At 35.8% G+C, this 17,041-nt stretch overlaps 1 protein-coding gene across 4 annotated transcripts in view; it reads right to left on the reverse strand.

Moving 5' to 3' along the window:
- Positions 1–17,041, reverse strand: part of otud7a (OTU deubiquitinase 7A) — a 99,154-nt gene that overhangs the window by 44,492 nt on the left and 37,621 nt on the right. For all 4 annotated transcript variants that reach the window (XM_067380060.1, XM_067380063.1, XM_067380061.1 and 1 more), the window contains exons 2-3: positions 9,169–9,290; positions 3,887–4,017 (exon numbers count right to left, since the gene is read on the reverse strand). In XM_067380060.1, coding sequence (XP_067236161.1) covers positions 3,887–3,971 — 85 coding nt within the window. In that variant the 5' untranslated portion in view covers positions 3,972–4,017; positions 9,169–9,290. The remainder of the gene's footprint in view (positions 1–3,886; positions 4,018–9,168; positions 9,291–17,041) is intronic.

Genomic DNA, 17,041 nt, shown 5'->3' on the forward strand with positions numbered 1-17,041 from the left:
GATACAATGGATTACATAACCACTCAGTGGGAGAAAATCACAATTATATTTCCAGGCCTAATAAGCCATAAACATGTGGATAGAGTTTGTTTCCTCATGCTTTTTCGGGTACAAAGTATGTTTTGCTTGACTGCAGTGGAGTCATTTATTTGGGATCTAGGGGGAGGACTGAAGGCACTTCATAACCTTTTCATTCATAACTACGGCTTGTTAGAGGCAGGATTGTTTTCGTTGGAGTGAAATGTCAGCGGTGGGGCCATTAAAAGAGCATTAACAAATTGCTAATTCTGAATAACAAGCCTCAGCCTCACTGTTTTTACAGCAGTGCCTTACATTAGAGCAGTTAGAACTCATTAACTCATTAATAAACTCATTAATAGTTTCCTTTGTTTTCTCCGTGTATTTAAACCCTGTGTTCTCATCCATTCTCTGTTCGTCTTTGTTTTAAGTGGTTTGGTTAATATTCTCTGTATTTCTCCTAATGAGTGTCATCAAAACCTGTTCCATGGATTATTCTTTATCCTGCATTTACTTATTTAACCAACCCATAACAGTGGCCCTGTCAAAAATAATTTCCCATGTGCTTGGAAATATCACCAGGGTAAGACTGATGTGTTTCTCTTTACTCCAACATTCTGTTAAAAACATCACTGCTCTATCAGTGTCAGGCTCCAAACAGATTAGTAATATCATCACGTGATGATGTGTGATGGTCTACGGTGTGGGCCTCAGATTGAGGTGGCCTTGGCCAGGCAGGTGAGGACAACACTTGCAGCTGAAGAGCCACCTATAGCTGATGCTGAGTGAGGCCCAAGCTGAAGCAGGTGTGTGCTTAGGTACATATGTACACTTGTATTCACCCATTATAACCTGAGTGCCTTAAAAGCTAAAAGTCATACTGGAGTCATACTGTTCTCTTTTGTACCCCCTTTTTTGGCTTCACAAAATCTAATGAGCTGCCTCACTGCTATCATCTAAAGCAGCATCCTAAAAAAATAAAAAATAGTGGTCATCAAGTCTGCCATCGTAAAAATGTACAATGATTTTATAACATATAATTCTGTTTATGATGCTGTAGGATTGGAACAGCCATATATTTCATTCTTCTCCACCTTCTTCTTTGAACATCGTTTCTCAAAACGGTGCACTTCTTTTCTTTTTCTGGCTCTATTCTCTGTCCTGTTCTTTTCTATAGAGGGAATATTTCTCTCCCCTCGGCCTTGCCTTGTTGTTTGTCGATATGTCTCTCACTCTTTCTCTCTTTGGCCCGTCTCCTCAGGACAAAGTGCGCTTGTGTGCCAGTGACTGCGGCCCTCCACTCCTCAATGAGTTCCACTCAATGGGCACAAAGGTCTCCTGGGGGGAGCCTGGTCATAAAGCCATCACACTGGGCCCTAAATCTGCCCCGCCGGCCACCGTGGCAGGCCCTCCGTGCTGCCAATCAGAGCAGAAAGTAGACCAGCACAAAACCCTTATCACAGCAGAAAACCAGAACCCTTGGGACATTCAAGTGAGTCTGGAATGAGTCGAAAGCATCATCAATGAGCCAAAAGGGACCAGGCAGTTGAAACACAGGTCTAAGCATACTGTGCTCTGGTCTAGACAAAGGTTATTACAAAAGACTTCATTAAAAGAGAAGTTGTACATCAACACACTACACTAGAGAAAACAACTTAGCTTGAATTAAGTCTCAAGCACAGTGCCACTGTAGATTTGATGGTGCATTTTGCGCTTGACTGAACCATAAATTCAACACTAGCACACCTGGGGCAAAAATCAAACCTGGACACACAGACAGCACACAAAAAGAAGGAAAGACGCCTATCGTCATTGCCTACATTACTGTCACAGCAGTACTGTAAATCTAGTAAAGCTCAGCAATTTACAATAGACCTGATTATATTAGGTAACATCAACAAAACTCTGAAGGAGTCATATCATTATAAATTTAATTCAAATGACTAATTTCATTTATGAAAGTCATAAAGGCATAACTCCAATCCACAAGGGGGCGAGCGTGGTAGTGCAACACTGTTTGCTAACCGCCACAACAGGAAAAAGAGACAATCTATGCATTAACCCAAATCAAGAGCCCTGTCCAAATAGCCACACTTGCGGACTTTGCACTTGACCACTTATCTACTTACATGATGTATTTCCTGTATTTGGCTCAAGTAAGTGTGAAGACTGCAAGTGTGTGTAGAACTTTTGATTACCCGATGGGACACACTTATAGTCTTGCAAAAGAATGCAAGTGTTTACACTTGAACTTAAAAAAATAAAATAAAAAATTGATTTTCACATTCACATTCCCCGCGATTTCGGGGAATGTGAGTTCCCGGACATAATGCATGATGGGATACGCTAGCCTCAATTAGCGCTGATCAGGCTCAGGTGCTGGAACAAGAAGTTCAGTCTCTCTTGGCGAAGGAGGACATAGAGCATGTTCCTCCTCCCAAGAAGGGATTCTGGGTTCTACAGCTGATACTTCATAGTTCCAAAGAAGGATGGGGGGTTACGTCCCATGATAGATCTATGTCAGTTAAACCGTACTTTAAGGAGGTACAGGTTCAAAATGTTGACAATTCAGCTTATCATGAACCAAATCAGATCTGAGGACTGGTTTGTCACAATAGATCTAAAAGACACATACTTCCACATTTCCATCCTTCCTTAACATAGGAAGTTCTTTAGGTTCGCTTTCAGGGGCAAAGCTTACCAGTAACCAGAGTTTTTTCTTTCAGTCAAGCATTGTCCCCTCGCACCTTCACAAAATTCATGGATGCAGCTCTGGCTCCGCTGAGATTTCAGGGCATTCTAGCCCAGTCTCAAGAGATTCGGCATCAAGATGTCGTCTTAGCCCCCATAAGGTTCTTGCGGGTAAGACTAAACTCCAAGAAGAATATGCTTTCTCAAGTTCAGAGGACAACTTTTCTAGGAGTACTTTGGGACTCGGTTACTATGCAGACGTCCTGTCGAGGCAAGGGCGAAGGACAAGGGCTGGTCTTCCCCACACACATTTTTTGTCAGTATGGTGCAGTTTTGTTCCCCATAGCACTAACATCAGTGTTCCCTCAAAAGGGAACGTCTCAGGTTATGACTGTAACCATGGCTCCCTGAGAAAGGAATGTGACACTGTGTCGCCTTGCCATACTTCTTGCATGCCTAAGAGTGGCTTGCTTTAGCCAGTCAGAAGCTAAATTTGCTTTGTTCCGGGTATCCTTTATTGCTTTCTAAGGTATTGCGTCACAGGGTGATGTTGCACCAATCAGGATTGGAATAGTTGATGCATTCCCACTGCGTCAACATCAGACGCTGCATCTCTTTCCCTTCTCAGGGAACCATGGTTACATTTAAGCCATTTGAGGTCATATAAAGCAGTGAAATCTTAGTTGGTGAGTTCTTCAGTTTTTAATTACTCTTCCCATTAATACCAGTATTTGTTCAAACTGATTTGTGGATGCAGAAACTGCATGAAATCCATAGGTGGGATTTATCGCGCGAATGGCCAGTCATAGTTCAATGGAGGCACTGACACTTCTCATGTGACTTTTCCCCATTCATTCTCAATTACCCCTGACCAAACCCACGGCATGGTCTAGGAAGACTGTTAAAACTCAATGGGCTTGAAGGAAACACCCCTAATATATACAAGAGATATACTATTTAATATAAAGACCAAAAATATTTGGATTGGTTGTCAAACATTAGTAGATCAAGTTTGTAAGGACTGACCTAAATATTTTTAGGGACATTAAATGAGGTACTGTTAAATGCACCATTAGGCGTCCACAACTAATAAGCACTAAAACATAAAAAATAGACATCCAATACTTGCACATCATTCCAAAAAAAAAAAAAAATGAAAAAGGCGCAAATCTCTTACCTTCTAGCAGGTCTCGTGCCAGACCCGGTTCTGCCCCTGTGGACCGAACAAAGTCTGACAGGACCGCATCCATGTCCAGAGTCATGGGATCATGTGGCTGCGCTGCCTGCCCTGCAGCTTCACACTCTCATCTACAAAAAAAACATAAAAATATCATATAAATCAATCCAGAACATAATATAAAAGACAAACCATCAACAAAAAACAAGGGCTGAGCACAAAATGAAGCATTGCCATTATGTCAAGCTGTTATTTGCAGTTCTAAAGTTGCAGTTGATCACATTCAGATTAATCAGAGATGAATGTGGCCTGAGGAATGAGTGATATGACTGAGAGGAGTGTCTGGAAACTGATCTCACAACAGCTGACGGTGAGACACCTGGATATGATTAGCCCACCGTACTGCTAGGAATACTAACAAACTCCCAAAGAGAACGTGGGACGCAGCTGTTGGCCATAATGTGGCTTAATTAGAGATAAGAAATAGTGAGTTATATTGTGCTTTACTTAGGTTACTAAGGTTGATTTTTTTTTTTCCAGCTGAAAACTGATAAAAACAATGACAGCCAATCAGAATCCACCTGACTTTAAAGCACTCAAGTTTTTAAAGTGACAGACAATAAAACTGTAGTATATGTGTATTGCAATATCATGCAATGCTGTGGACACTAATAGTTATTGTTATAGTTATCATTCTTGGTGTGAATGGGACATTAAGTTGTGGTGGGTAAATTACCTGTTGTGTGTGTGTTTTGGTGTGTTCGCAGTGTCACATGGCTATGTGAGTGAGTCATACCGCTGGACAGCGGACAGACTGGTGTGAGATTTCAACACTGCGATGACAGTATGCGGGCTGCGTGTGGGATTTTTATGCTGGGCTATACTGGCTGACATTCTGCTCAAGGCCTTTTTTGTCATTGCCTTATGAAGTGCGCCATTGTTTGATGCTGGTGAGATCAGTCCAAACTAACTATGCTGGCGGGAGGAGGCAACACCTACAGGTTAGCTGCAATAACAGAGGGCTGTTTATCCGTGCACGTGTGTCGTGTGTCAGACGACCGGACCGATGGCCAGCAGCTTCCGTACCGTCTACGAAGCGTGACACAAAAATTAGAGGAATGTGGAGCTGCCCACAATGGAGAAAAAGCTTAACTTCCCACTACTGACCGAAACATGCTTTATGATGTGTTCCCAATACAAATGGGTAATGATTGTCAATGATAAAAAAAAAAAAAAGAAAAATATGGCTATATTAGGGATGTAACGGTACATGTAATCGTCCTGAACCATCACGGTACAGACATCATGGTTTGGTGCATGCAGTCGGATGATGAATACAGTCAGTCAGAGTCGATTCACACTCCAATCCAGAAGGGGGCGCGTGTGGTAATGCAACACCATTTGCTAACTGCCACAACAGGAAAAAGCGCAGAAGAACAATAGAAAATCTATGCATAGATATGTTTACGTGTGTTTCAACTGTGTAAAGACATCAATAAAACAGCTTAAGAAAAATAATCTCTCACGTAGCATTACATTTACCTCAGGCAAGTCATTTAGTGTCCACAGCATGTTAGTTCACTAGAGAAAAGAACTCTAGAGGGGAGTGTTTCACTAAATATATGACCTATATTAGCTTATATATTCATTATATTTACTTTACCTGTTAGAAATGTCTTATTTAATATGTTTAAATAAATTTGTCATGAAAACAAGTTATGACAGTAACTGTGTAAATGATCATATTTCAAAAATGAATTGGAGTAGAATAATTGAAAAATAATTTTATAATTAGATTTAGAAGTTAATGCAAAACCTGCCTTATGTGCACTTTACATGTTTTTTGTTCGTTTGTTTGTTTGTTTTTTAGTGTTGATTATGTCTAAAAAATAAATAGCAACTGAATTTAATAGTTTGGGCTCTGTTGTTAATTTTAACCTTTAGATTACAATTAGATTTTTTTTTATCCTTATTTTTACCATCACAGCAACACAACAGTGCAAGTTAAAGTGTTAGTTCACCCAAAAATGAAAATTCTGTCATTTATTACTTACTCTCATGTAGTTCCAACCCCGTAAGACCTTCGTTAATCTTTGGAACACAAATTAAGATATTTTTGTTGAAATCCAATGGCTCCGTGAGGCCTCCATAGGGAGCAATGACATTTCCTCTCTCAAGATCCATAAAGGTACTAAAATCATATTTAAATTAGTTCATGTGAGTTCAGTGGTTCAATATTAATATTATAAAGCGTCAAGAATATAAACCGAAATAACGACTTATTTAGTGATGGCCGATTTCAAAACACTGCTTCAGGAAGATTCGGAGCATAAATGAATCAGTTCATCGAATCATGATTCAGATCGCATGTCAGACTGCCAACGGCTGAAATCACGTGACTTTGGCGCTCCGAACAGCAGATTTGATACACTGATTCATTTGTGCTCCGAATCTTCCTGAAGCAGTGTTTTGAAATCGGCCATCACTAAATAAGTCGTTATTTCGGGGGTTTTTTGGCGCTCCAAAAATATTCTTGACGCTTTATAATATTAATATTGAACCACTGTACTCACATGAACTGATTTAAATATGTTTTTAGTACCTTTATGGATCTTGAGAGAGGAAATGTCATTGCTCCCTATGGAGGCCTCACGGAGCCATTGGATTTCAACAAAAATATCTTAATTTGTGTTCCCTTTAAGTATGTTCAATGAGATTTTATTCTCAGAATGCACTGGTCAACCATTCACACCTGTGTTTGTATACTTGCATGAGCATGTTTTCGGCCACTAATCTAAACCGAACAGCCGAGAGCGAATTTCCAAATGATACAAATCCAATGCACTTTGAGTAAGACTACAAAACCTGTAATAACATTCTACAGCCATTAGAGAAGCCTGACTAACCCTGCAGAATTAAATGTAAGATTAGACCATTCATCCTCTAAGAGAATGAGCACATTAACAATACCGGCGTCTGCTTCTTTTTGTGCTTTTTGATAGGTCACATTTGTGCTCCCAGATGTTGTCAGGTTCAAACAGATGACATATTCGAATACAGCTTGATGACCTTTACACAACCTGTGTAGTAATGTGGGAAAATAAAAATATACAAATATAACATAATACAAATAAAACACTGTAAAAAAATGCTGGAAAAAAACAGCCAAATTCTGATAGTAAAATACTGTTTTCCATTAAAACAGTAATGTGCTGTAGAAAACAATGGTAAGCAACTACTGGTAAGCAACTACTGTTCATTTATAGCCCATTTTCAACAGTAATCTACTGTATTTATGTATTACGGTTTTGTGCTGTAGTACACAATGCATTGTGGGCTGGTGCGTTTTTGAAGTACTATAAAATACTGTATTTTGTTTTTACGGTAATAAGCTGTAAAGCAATTTCACAGTATTCATACCATAGAATTACAGTAGATTGCTGGCGACTATATTCTATATTCTATAATTTGACTATATTCTCAATGGATTAAAATAAAATAAAACAAGATAAAATAAAAATGCACAACAAGATTCATTAAGAAAGTTAGTAGGGTAATCATGTCAAGGACAAATGCTACTTGCCCCTTTTTATAAGTACAGTACTTCTTTTGTACATATATATCATACTTACTATTAGGGCTGCATGATATTGGAAAATTGCAATATTTTGTTTTTCTGCAATATGAAAATATATATTTTCACTAGATGACTTGAAAAGCTCTATTTGGAGACAATTAATTATTCAAGAGTGAGTGGGGTGATTTTTTTCAGAGGAGTATATATATATATATATATATATATATATATATATATATATATATATATATATATATATATATATATATTTTTTTTTTTTTTTTTTTTTTTTTTTTGAGTGTGAAATACTTGTAAGGCTGAGCAAACTTGAAAATGTGGGTGTTCATACTTGGGATTACTTTTTACAAGAACCATTTCAAACCTTTCACTTTCTGCTCACCTTTCAGTAAAAAAAAAAAAAAAAAAAAAAAAAAGGCAAAAAACTGTTCACTTGAAATGCCACATTCCCAGTTTTTAATCAATTCAATATGATCATAAAATAATAATCATTATTTATTGTTAATCATTATAATTATTATGATTTTATTGTGAATATCATAAAATAAAATATTAAAATAAGAAATATATTGTAATAATACTATTGTTATGTTAGTAATAAAAAAATGTTTAATAAAAAAAAGACATTACTAATAGTAATACTAACAATACTTAATTTCTCAATTTCCAAACGTTAAACAATCAAGCTTTTTTTTTGAAGAATTGCCAACAAAGAATATTATGCACCGCTGTATCACGAACTACAGATGTAAATGCTGTGCTTCACTCTGAAATATATTTAATTTAATCACAAGCCATATTGAATATGTATATATATATATGCATATATGTGCATCCCTACTTATCACACTTCAAAAGATACGCAAATAACAAAGAAATGGCTAATCCTGAACCTGTATATATCTATCTTTAGACGTTTCTGTGTTTTAACATCAAAAACATATATCTCCAACATTGCATTGCCTTGCATTATTTATCAGAAATCCCAGCACTTTAGCAGCAGTTTAGCTGACCCACTTCCATCCTGCTCTTTGCATTGTGAGGTACATGTGGGGCTTCGCTGGGCCTCATCGTAAGCAAAACCAGTTCAGTAAAGCCATTAGCTCAAAATATCCAGCAATTTCCAGAATGTAACTGTTTATAAAACACCTCGCATGAACTTAAATTACGGATCCACTGCCCACTGCCTGACCAATTCTGTAATATATATATATAAAGGCAAATACCATCACAATGAACTTCATCCTATAAAACTCAAACATAAATATATCAAAAGCCATAGCTTAAAAAACTTTTAGTAAAATCTCAGCCAAATTTCCTTGCTAGCATGTATTTAACATATAGATTCAGTGTGATTTTGGTGAAGTTTATCCTAGATATATATCAAGTATATATATATATAGAACAGTTTCTAGCAGCTGAAATATTAGAGCTCACCATGACTATAAAATGTACATTATTTTAACATTTACATAACTTTTTTTTTTTAAGTTTTGTTTTTCCCCCAGGTAAATAAACACATGTGGTGCAGAAATATGCCAATGAAATTATCCAATGACGGTTATTAAAATTCTATGTAAATTTGCTTTTATTAGGCTTCCGTGGAAACAGATTCCGCGTGGGCATCGCAATGTTCCTGTGAAACAATCTGAATAAATGCCGAGCACATGAATAAAGGCATTCTTACTTTCTGTGTTCTCAATGGGAGTTGAGCAGCCACCTCACCACCATGGTTATGTCTGAGGTCACACACTCCTCCTGTCTAGTCCATGGCTGGCAGTTGAGGAAGACTCAGGCTCAAATGCAGGCCTGGAAAAAGAGAACAAGAGAGAAAACGATTAGTGAACAAATCTCACAAACTCTTGTGCCCTATAAACCACAGTAATGTTGTCTGACTTTAGGCACATTATGCAAGTGTGACCCAATATCCCACTGACCCTCTTAAAAACCCCTGCAATCTTATATTGCTGTTTTTGTTGAAATATTTCCTTAAAAACACAATTGTGAATACATAAATGATACAATGTTGAAAACTGCTCATTATTTTTGTGGAAACTGATAAGTGAGATTATTATTTAATGAATATAAAGTTTAAAAACAGCATTTGTTTGAAATCGAAGTCTTTTGTAACATTTTAAATATCTTTAATGTCATTTAAATGTAATATGTCCTTTTCGAATAAAAGTATTTACACATGAGTGACCTTAAACTTTTGAGTACATATATTACATTTTTAAACGTATGATCATCTAAGTAAGTGAAATTAGCATACATTTTTTTAATATTTATGTGAAAATTATTTATGAATGTCAATTTTTACACATATTACAACCAATTGTTTTGGAACAGTTTTTTCGAAAGTTAGTCAACTTTCTTTTTTTTTTTTTTTTTACAAAGGAAGCAGCATTGTCAGTGAACAGCTTGAGATGAAATATGAGTTCAAAGGAAAAAAAATATAAAAAAAAGGTAAATATCACTTAATGTGGATATTTTATTGTCTTGTCATTTCATTTTTAAGCCTCAAATTGGTCAAATTATGCAAAAAAGTGTTAAAATATTATATAATTGTATAGTTACCTAAGATATTAGCCTTAGCAAAACCAAAGTTCATTGCCGAAGACATACAGCTGACCACATAACATAAGTAACGCTGCGCAACTGTGTGCGGCGAGTGTTTATGTTGCTGCGTCTGTCTTAGCAACGTAAATATATGTTTGTTCTCTATTGATTTTGTTCATTGAATCTTAGTAGAAGAGTATTCAGATTTAGCATTTTCCTTCAGGTCAGTCCTATGTTCATGATAAAAAATCTGTTTGAATGTCTGCTGCGATATCTTGTCCTTTTAACAGTTAAGGGAATTTCCAATGCCCTGCTGACAAGCAAAGCATTTTTCATTTGTGTCTTGTTCCGTGTTCCCAACAAGTTTCAAAATAAAAGTATTTTTGCGACTGAGTGACTCGCTCATAAAGACAGTCTTTGCTGCCATCTAATGGCATAATAATGTAACTTCTGTTGCTGTTCATGGTCAGGGACTATTTTTTTCAAGCGGAAGGAAACCTTTTAATGATTTTACTTCATGAAATTGCATTGATACATATTTTTTGGCTTTAATATTTGTATTGAGTGGTAACCGTTTTATAAAAGCAATAAGCCCTGTGAAGCCGTGGTTTACAGAATTTATAACAGCTAAGGCGCGTTGTTATAAATTCACTGTAAATCATGGCTTCTTGGGGCTTATTGCTTAAAGGAACACTCCACTTTTTTTGAAAATAGGCAAATTTTCCAACTCCCCTAGAGTTAAACAGTTGAGTTTTACTGTTTTCGAATCCATTCAGCCAATCTCTGGGTCTGGCGGTAGCACTTTTAGCATAGCTTAGCATAGTTCATTGAATCTGATTAGACAGTTAGCATCTCGCTCAAAAATGACCAAAGAGTTTCAATATTTTTCCTATTTAAAACTTGACTCTTCTGTAGTTAAATCGTGTACTAAGACTGACGGAAAATGAAAAGAAGTGATTTTCTAGGCTGATATGGCTAGGAACTATACTCTCATTCAGGCGTAATAATCAAGGAACTTTGCTGTCGTATCATGAGTGCAGCAGTGCAATGATATTACACAGTTCCTTGATTATTACGCTGGAATGAGAGTATAGTTCCTAGAAAATTGCAACTTTTCATTTTCCATCGGTCTTAGTACACAATGTAACAACAGAAAAGTCAAGATTTAAATAGGAAAAATATCAAAACTCTTTTTGTTCATTTTTGAGTGAGATGCCAACAGTCTAATCAGATTCAATGATTTATGCTAAGCTATGCTAAAAGTGGTACCGCCAGACCCGGAGATCGGCTGAATGGATTCGAAAACGGTAAAACTCAACTGTTTAACTCTAGGGGAGTTGGAAAATTTGCCTATTTTCAAAAAAAGTGGAGTGTTCCTTTAATTTACACTATAGTATGCTGTTAAACAATCCATCATTTGAGATGTTGAAAATGATACTGCGGTATAAATGTTCATAACATTCAAGGGAAAAAGCAAAAATGTGTAAAATGAGATCACTTTTTGATAGATGGAACATTTCATAAGATTAGAATTGAAGAAGTAGAGATGAGGAATGTGAGAGCCGAGTGAAGACAGAAACTTGAGCCCGGTATTCACTGATCACAGTGATGTAATGCTTTACATGAACTCGTCTTCGTGTCCCATGAGAGAGGAACATCACTCTCCTTCATGACAGATGACAAAGCCTGTCAAGCATCCGATAACAGACATGAATCACAGTGAATTTATTAAGGTATTTCTGAGATGACGGAGCAAGTGTAGTATAGTGTGTGTGTGTGTTTCTGAAATAGCCATACTTCTGTGGACAAAATGGCTGATAAGTATCCTCAGAGGTCAGATACATTTGCTTATATTAATGGTTTTTGAACAAACCACAGGACCAGTTCTAGGATTTCAATTTCCCCGAATATGAGTCGTTGTTACTTAGAGGACTATTTCTTGAGAATGAATAATCTGTCTATTAATCTAAAAATGGTATTAGTTGGTGTGTTAAAAAATAAGAAATAAAAAAACAGAAAAGAGATACCATGCTGATTTATCACGGTTTTACAGCAGCAACTAAAGTAATTTTGTGGAACAAGAGATGTGTGTTTGTGTATACTATCAGCGATGAGGTCATTCGACAGGCACAGAAATAATATGCATACACAATACATATTTGATGCTTCAGCAGGCCCAAAAGTCAGCAGTTTCTACGGCAAGAGCCCTTTGAGCTGCTGTAACCTCAAGAAGCAAGAATCACAACACATAATTCATAGCTATGCATACTGTACATTGTCATTTCATTCAGCCCTCAGAATGACGGCTCACAGCTCTGACAAGCCATTTATAGAATGGCTGAGTCTCATTTCACTGCATTAGACTGGGGAAGAGTGACAGACAAAGAGATGGACATCTACATTAGCCCAAGGGTCAAAGGTCAGTGCTTTTAGGAAAAGAGGTTGAGAGAGGAAGAGAGGAAAGACTAGTGTCAATTCTACCCCATTTACGGCACTTTATATATGAATGCACTCCAAAAAATATTTTATTTTCAAATTAATTTTACTAGAATTTATCAAAATTTACAGTCTTACTCTATTCCTTGAAAATGGACCAAAAATATTTATTTCAAATTTTAACGCTCTCATGTTTTGATCATTGAAGCCAATCACAGACATATCTGTTGAGCTTGTGAACACAATGGCCAATCAGAGGTGTTTACGAATCCTCCCAACAGCGCTCAAAGAGTCACATTTTTAAAATTTCAGTACCGACTTGGTATCAAAGACAGTACTTTTAACAACACTAGTTGTTAAATCATGGTAGATCAGTTTCATTAAATAATATTAACAGACACAACTTTTGATTTTAATAATGTATTAGTGAATGCTGAAATTAACGTGAACTAAGATTAATAAATGCTTTATTAGTATTTTAATTGTTTTTTCATGTTAACTTATGTAGTGAAAGGTGCTGTAGAACGTCTTTTCAAAAGATGTAATATAAGTCTAAGGTGTCCCCTGAATGTGTCTGTGAAGTTTCAGCTCAAAATACCCCCTTGATTTATTTTTTATTTTATTAATTTTTTAACTGCCTATTTTGGGGCATCATTAAATATGAGCCGATTTAGGCTGCGGCCCCTTTAAATGCTCACGCTCCCCACCCATGGAGCTCACGCCTGCCTTTAACAGCTTAAACAAAGTTCACACAGCTAATATAACCCTCAAAATGGATCTTTACAAAGTGTTCGCCATGCAACATGTCTAATTGCACAGGTATAGTATTTATTTGGATGTTTACATTTGATACTGAATAAGTTTGATAGTGCTCCGTGGCTAAAGCTAACATTACACACTGTTGGAGAGATTTATAAAGAATGAAGTTGTGTTTATGCATTATACAGAATGCAAGTGTTTAAAAATGAAAATAACGACAGTCTTGTCTCCGTGAATACAGTAATAAACGATGGTAACTTTAACCACATATAACAGTACATTAGCAACATGAAACATTTAGAAAGGCAATTTACAAATATCACTAAAAATATCACTATTATTGCTATATCTGACATTTTTTGCTATTGTCCTTGCTTGCTTACCAAGTCTGATGATTCAGCTGTGCACAGATCCAGACGTTAATACTGGCTGTAATGTAATGCCTTGAACATGGGCTGGCATATGCAAATATTGGGGGCGTACATATTAATGATCCTGACTGTTACATAACAGTTGGTGTTATGTTGAGATTCGCCTGTTCTTCGGAGATCGTTTAAACAAATGAGATTTATATAAGAAGGAGGAAACAATGGAGTTTGAGACTCACTGTATGTCATTTCCATTTCCATTTCCATTTACATTTATGCACTTGGCAGACGCTTTTATCCAAAGCGACTTACATTGCATCATACTATACATTTGTATCTGAGTATGTACATCATGTACATTTCCATGTACTAAACTCTTGTTATTTAACTATGCCAAGATAAATTCATTTTTTTAATTCTAGGGCACCTTTAAATTATGTTAACAACTGAAACCTTATTGTTAAAAAATAAAAAAAATAAATAAAAAAAATCCTTGAATGGAATCGTTCAGGGGTCCAAGAGGGGTTTGATTTCCCTTGACACCAAATTTAATGAGCCAAACTTGCAGCCACTGCTAAATTTGATAACTTTTTTCTCTTAAGAAATGAACACCCACAGTTTCTGAAGAAAGCATTTAAAAGTATAGATGGAGGTAATTAGAAAAACTGGAAAAAGAACATACTTTGTTTAAATATAACTTCCACCCACATGTGCATTCACAGAAAACATGAACCAGTTTGTTTACACATAATGCTGCATTGACCTGGCCGCACAAGGACCTGCAGCCTTCTAGTATTTATGAGCCCACGTTAACGAGCTAGAAAACATTCACAGTAAAAGTGTGAGCACGAGAAAGACCCTCGCTCTCACCTCCACCTACGATCTAATCTCTAAAACACTTTCCACACGGCTGCAAAGCCTCAGCTCTGCCACACCGCTTACAGTCGACAGAGAAGCCGTTGTCACCATCAACAACAGCCACGCACTCATTCATCACATATCCCTGTTCTCCCGCTGATCATCAATGTTTCCACGGCTAAATTTAACAGAGTAACCTTCAGAATTGTGCTCAGAGGCTGTGAGGTTTATTTTCAGAGTGTCAGACGTCTGGCAGAGGTGGAAAAATGTGCCATCACACCCAACTGATATGCAAAGCAAGTGCGAGAATTATGGGAAGCAATTACTCACAATTTCTCCACAATATGTACATTGAGTCAGTGTGCATGTGTGTGTACAATAATTAATACAACTTAAGTTATAAAAACACACAAAAACTCTAATATTACAAAGATAAAGACATATTAAATAGATTTTTTGTACAAATTCAATAGTATTATCGTAATGATGTAATAATGTTATGTACAATATAACATGATATAATTTATATACACATACATACACATATATTAAATATTAAACTAAATAAAAACGATCATATTTTATAATATGTATATATATCTATAATAATTTTATTATTTATACATGAAATATTTCTTATTAATATTAATTAATTAATTAAATTATTTTATATATTTTTATATGCCCCCGAATATATATATATATATATATATATATATATATATATATATATATATATATATATATATATATATATATATATATATATTATATTATATTATATATATATATATATATATATATATATATATATATATATATATATATATTATAGTATGTTAAAATTTGCATCACATTATACAACATTATATTATTGTTATGTAGTTTATATTTTTCTATTATATTATATTATATTATATTATATTATATTATATTATATTATATTATATTATATTATATTATATTATGGAAATTGAATAGCAGCTTTGCTGCTAATGTACTGATACTTTGGTTATATTTGTTTGCACTGTGTTGTGCAATTATATTACACTATATATATATATATATATATATATATTGCAGTTATTTATACTATGTGGATTGTACGTTTTTCAGATGCTACTGGTCTCTGAGAGTTAAACAAATTTAGATATATTTTTATAATGACAATAAAGTTTTCTTCTTCTTATATTGTCAAGGTTATGTTCCATTCTGTTGACTTTTATTTTGAATTTTCTGTTCTGTTTCCTTTAGTTCCTCTTTCCCAGTTCTGTTTAGTTTTAGTTTCAGATTATTTAGCTACCCATTAGTTTCACCTGTGTTTAGATTGTTTGCCTTTGTTCAGCTCTGTATTTATAACCCTGTGTTTCAGGTTTTATTTGTCAGTTCTCGTTTTGCACTTGGTGTGGTTTGAGATTTCTACTAGTTATCTCCAGCGATCTTTTGAGATTAGCCACACGCTAACAATATATGCCCGACATATTTTATTTTGTCTAGAGACATGGAACCGACACTGCTGTAATGTCTATAAAATGTGATGAATGCTAATACTTGAATCCATCGCTGATCTATGAAGCTTTGGTAAAGACCTCTGCTGACACTCCTGGACATAATGAGCAACATCCATCGCACCTGCCAATAGAGACATAGCATTCACACAACATGTGTGTGTGTTGCATTATTCAAGCATTCCTTACTCCTTCTTCCACAGGTGCTCTTCAGGAACATACGCATTACACACACACACACACACCTGGCTGCGTTCCCTCACTCTGAGCCTTCAACATGCAGCCGATTACCTCATAGACCTGCAAAGCCAAAGAGACACAGCTGCAGGTCTAGCAACCCCAAGGAATTCTGGGATACAAGCCCAGCGATGAAAGTAAGACTCAGGACATGTCACGCAGTGCTCATTCACCCATGTGTGCTTTAACAAGGCCAGACTCAGAGTTTACAAAACCGTGTGCTGCCTTCTATAAGAGCCTCTCTATGACTCGCACGCTGACTGTGTACAAGGAGCCATTCAAACCTTCTAATGACTCGCTTTCTAGTTCAGTCAAAGGTGTTTTTTTCATATTAACTGAGTCATTAAAAGGTTCACCCAAAAATGAAAATTCTGTCATTAATTACTCACCCTCATGTCGTTCTACACCTGTAAGACCTTCGTTCATCTTCAGAACATAAATTAAGATATTTTTGATGAAATCCAAGAGGTTTTTTTCATCCCCCATAGAGGCAACGTAATTACCGTCATTCAAAGTCCAGAAAAGTAGTAAAAACATTGTTAAAGTAGTCCATGTGACTACAGTGGTTCAACCTTAATGTTATGAAGTGATAAGAATACTTTTTTTGCACAATAACAAAATAAAAATAAAGACTTTATTCAACAATATCCTCTCTTCTGTATCATTCTCCTATGCTGTTGTTTACATTCAGCACTTCCAGGTTCTACATCAGAACGCAGACTCAATATGTACGATTTTTGGATTAAAATATCCAAAAACAACAACAACAAAAAAAACACTAGAACAATGTTATATATTTTGTTGTTTTGTGTACTTACATTATCCCAAATGCTTC

This window comes from Chanodichthys erythropterus, chromosome 24 (assembly GCF_024489055.1).
Source record: "Chanodichthys erythropterus isolate Z2021 chromosome 24, ASM2448905v1, whole genome shotgun sequence".
Classification (NCBI taxonomy): Eukaryota; Metazoa; Chordata; class Actinopteri; order Cypriniformes; family Xenocyprididae; genus Chanodichthys; species Chanodichthys erythropterus.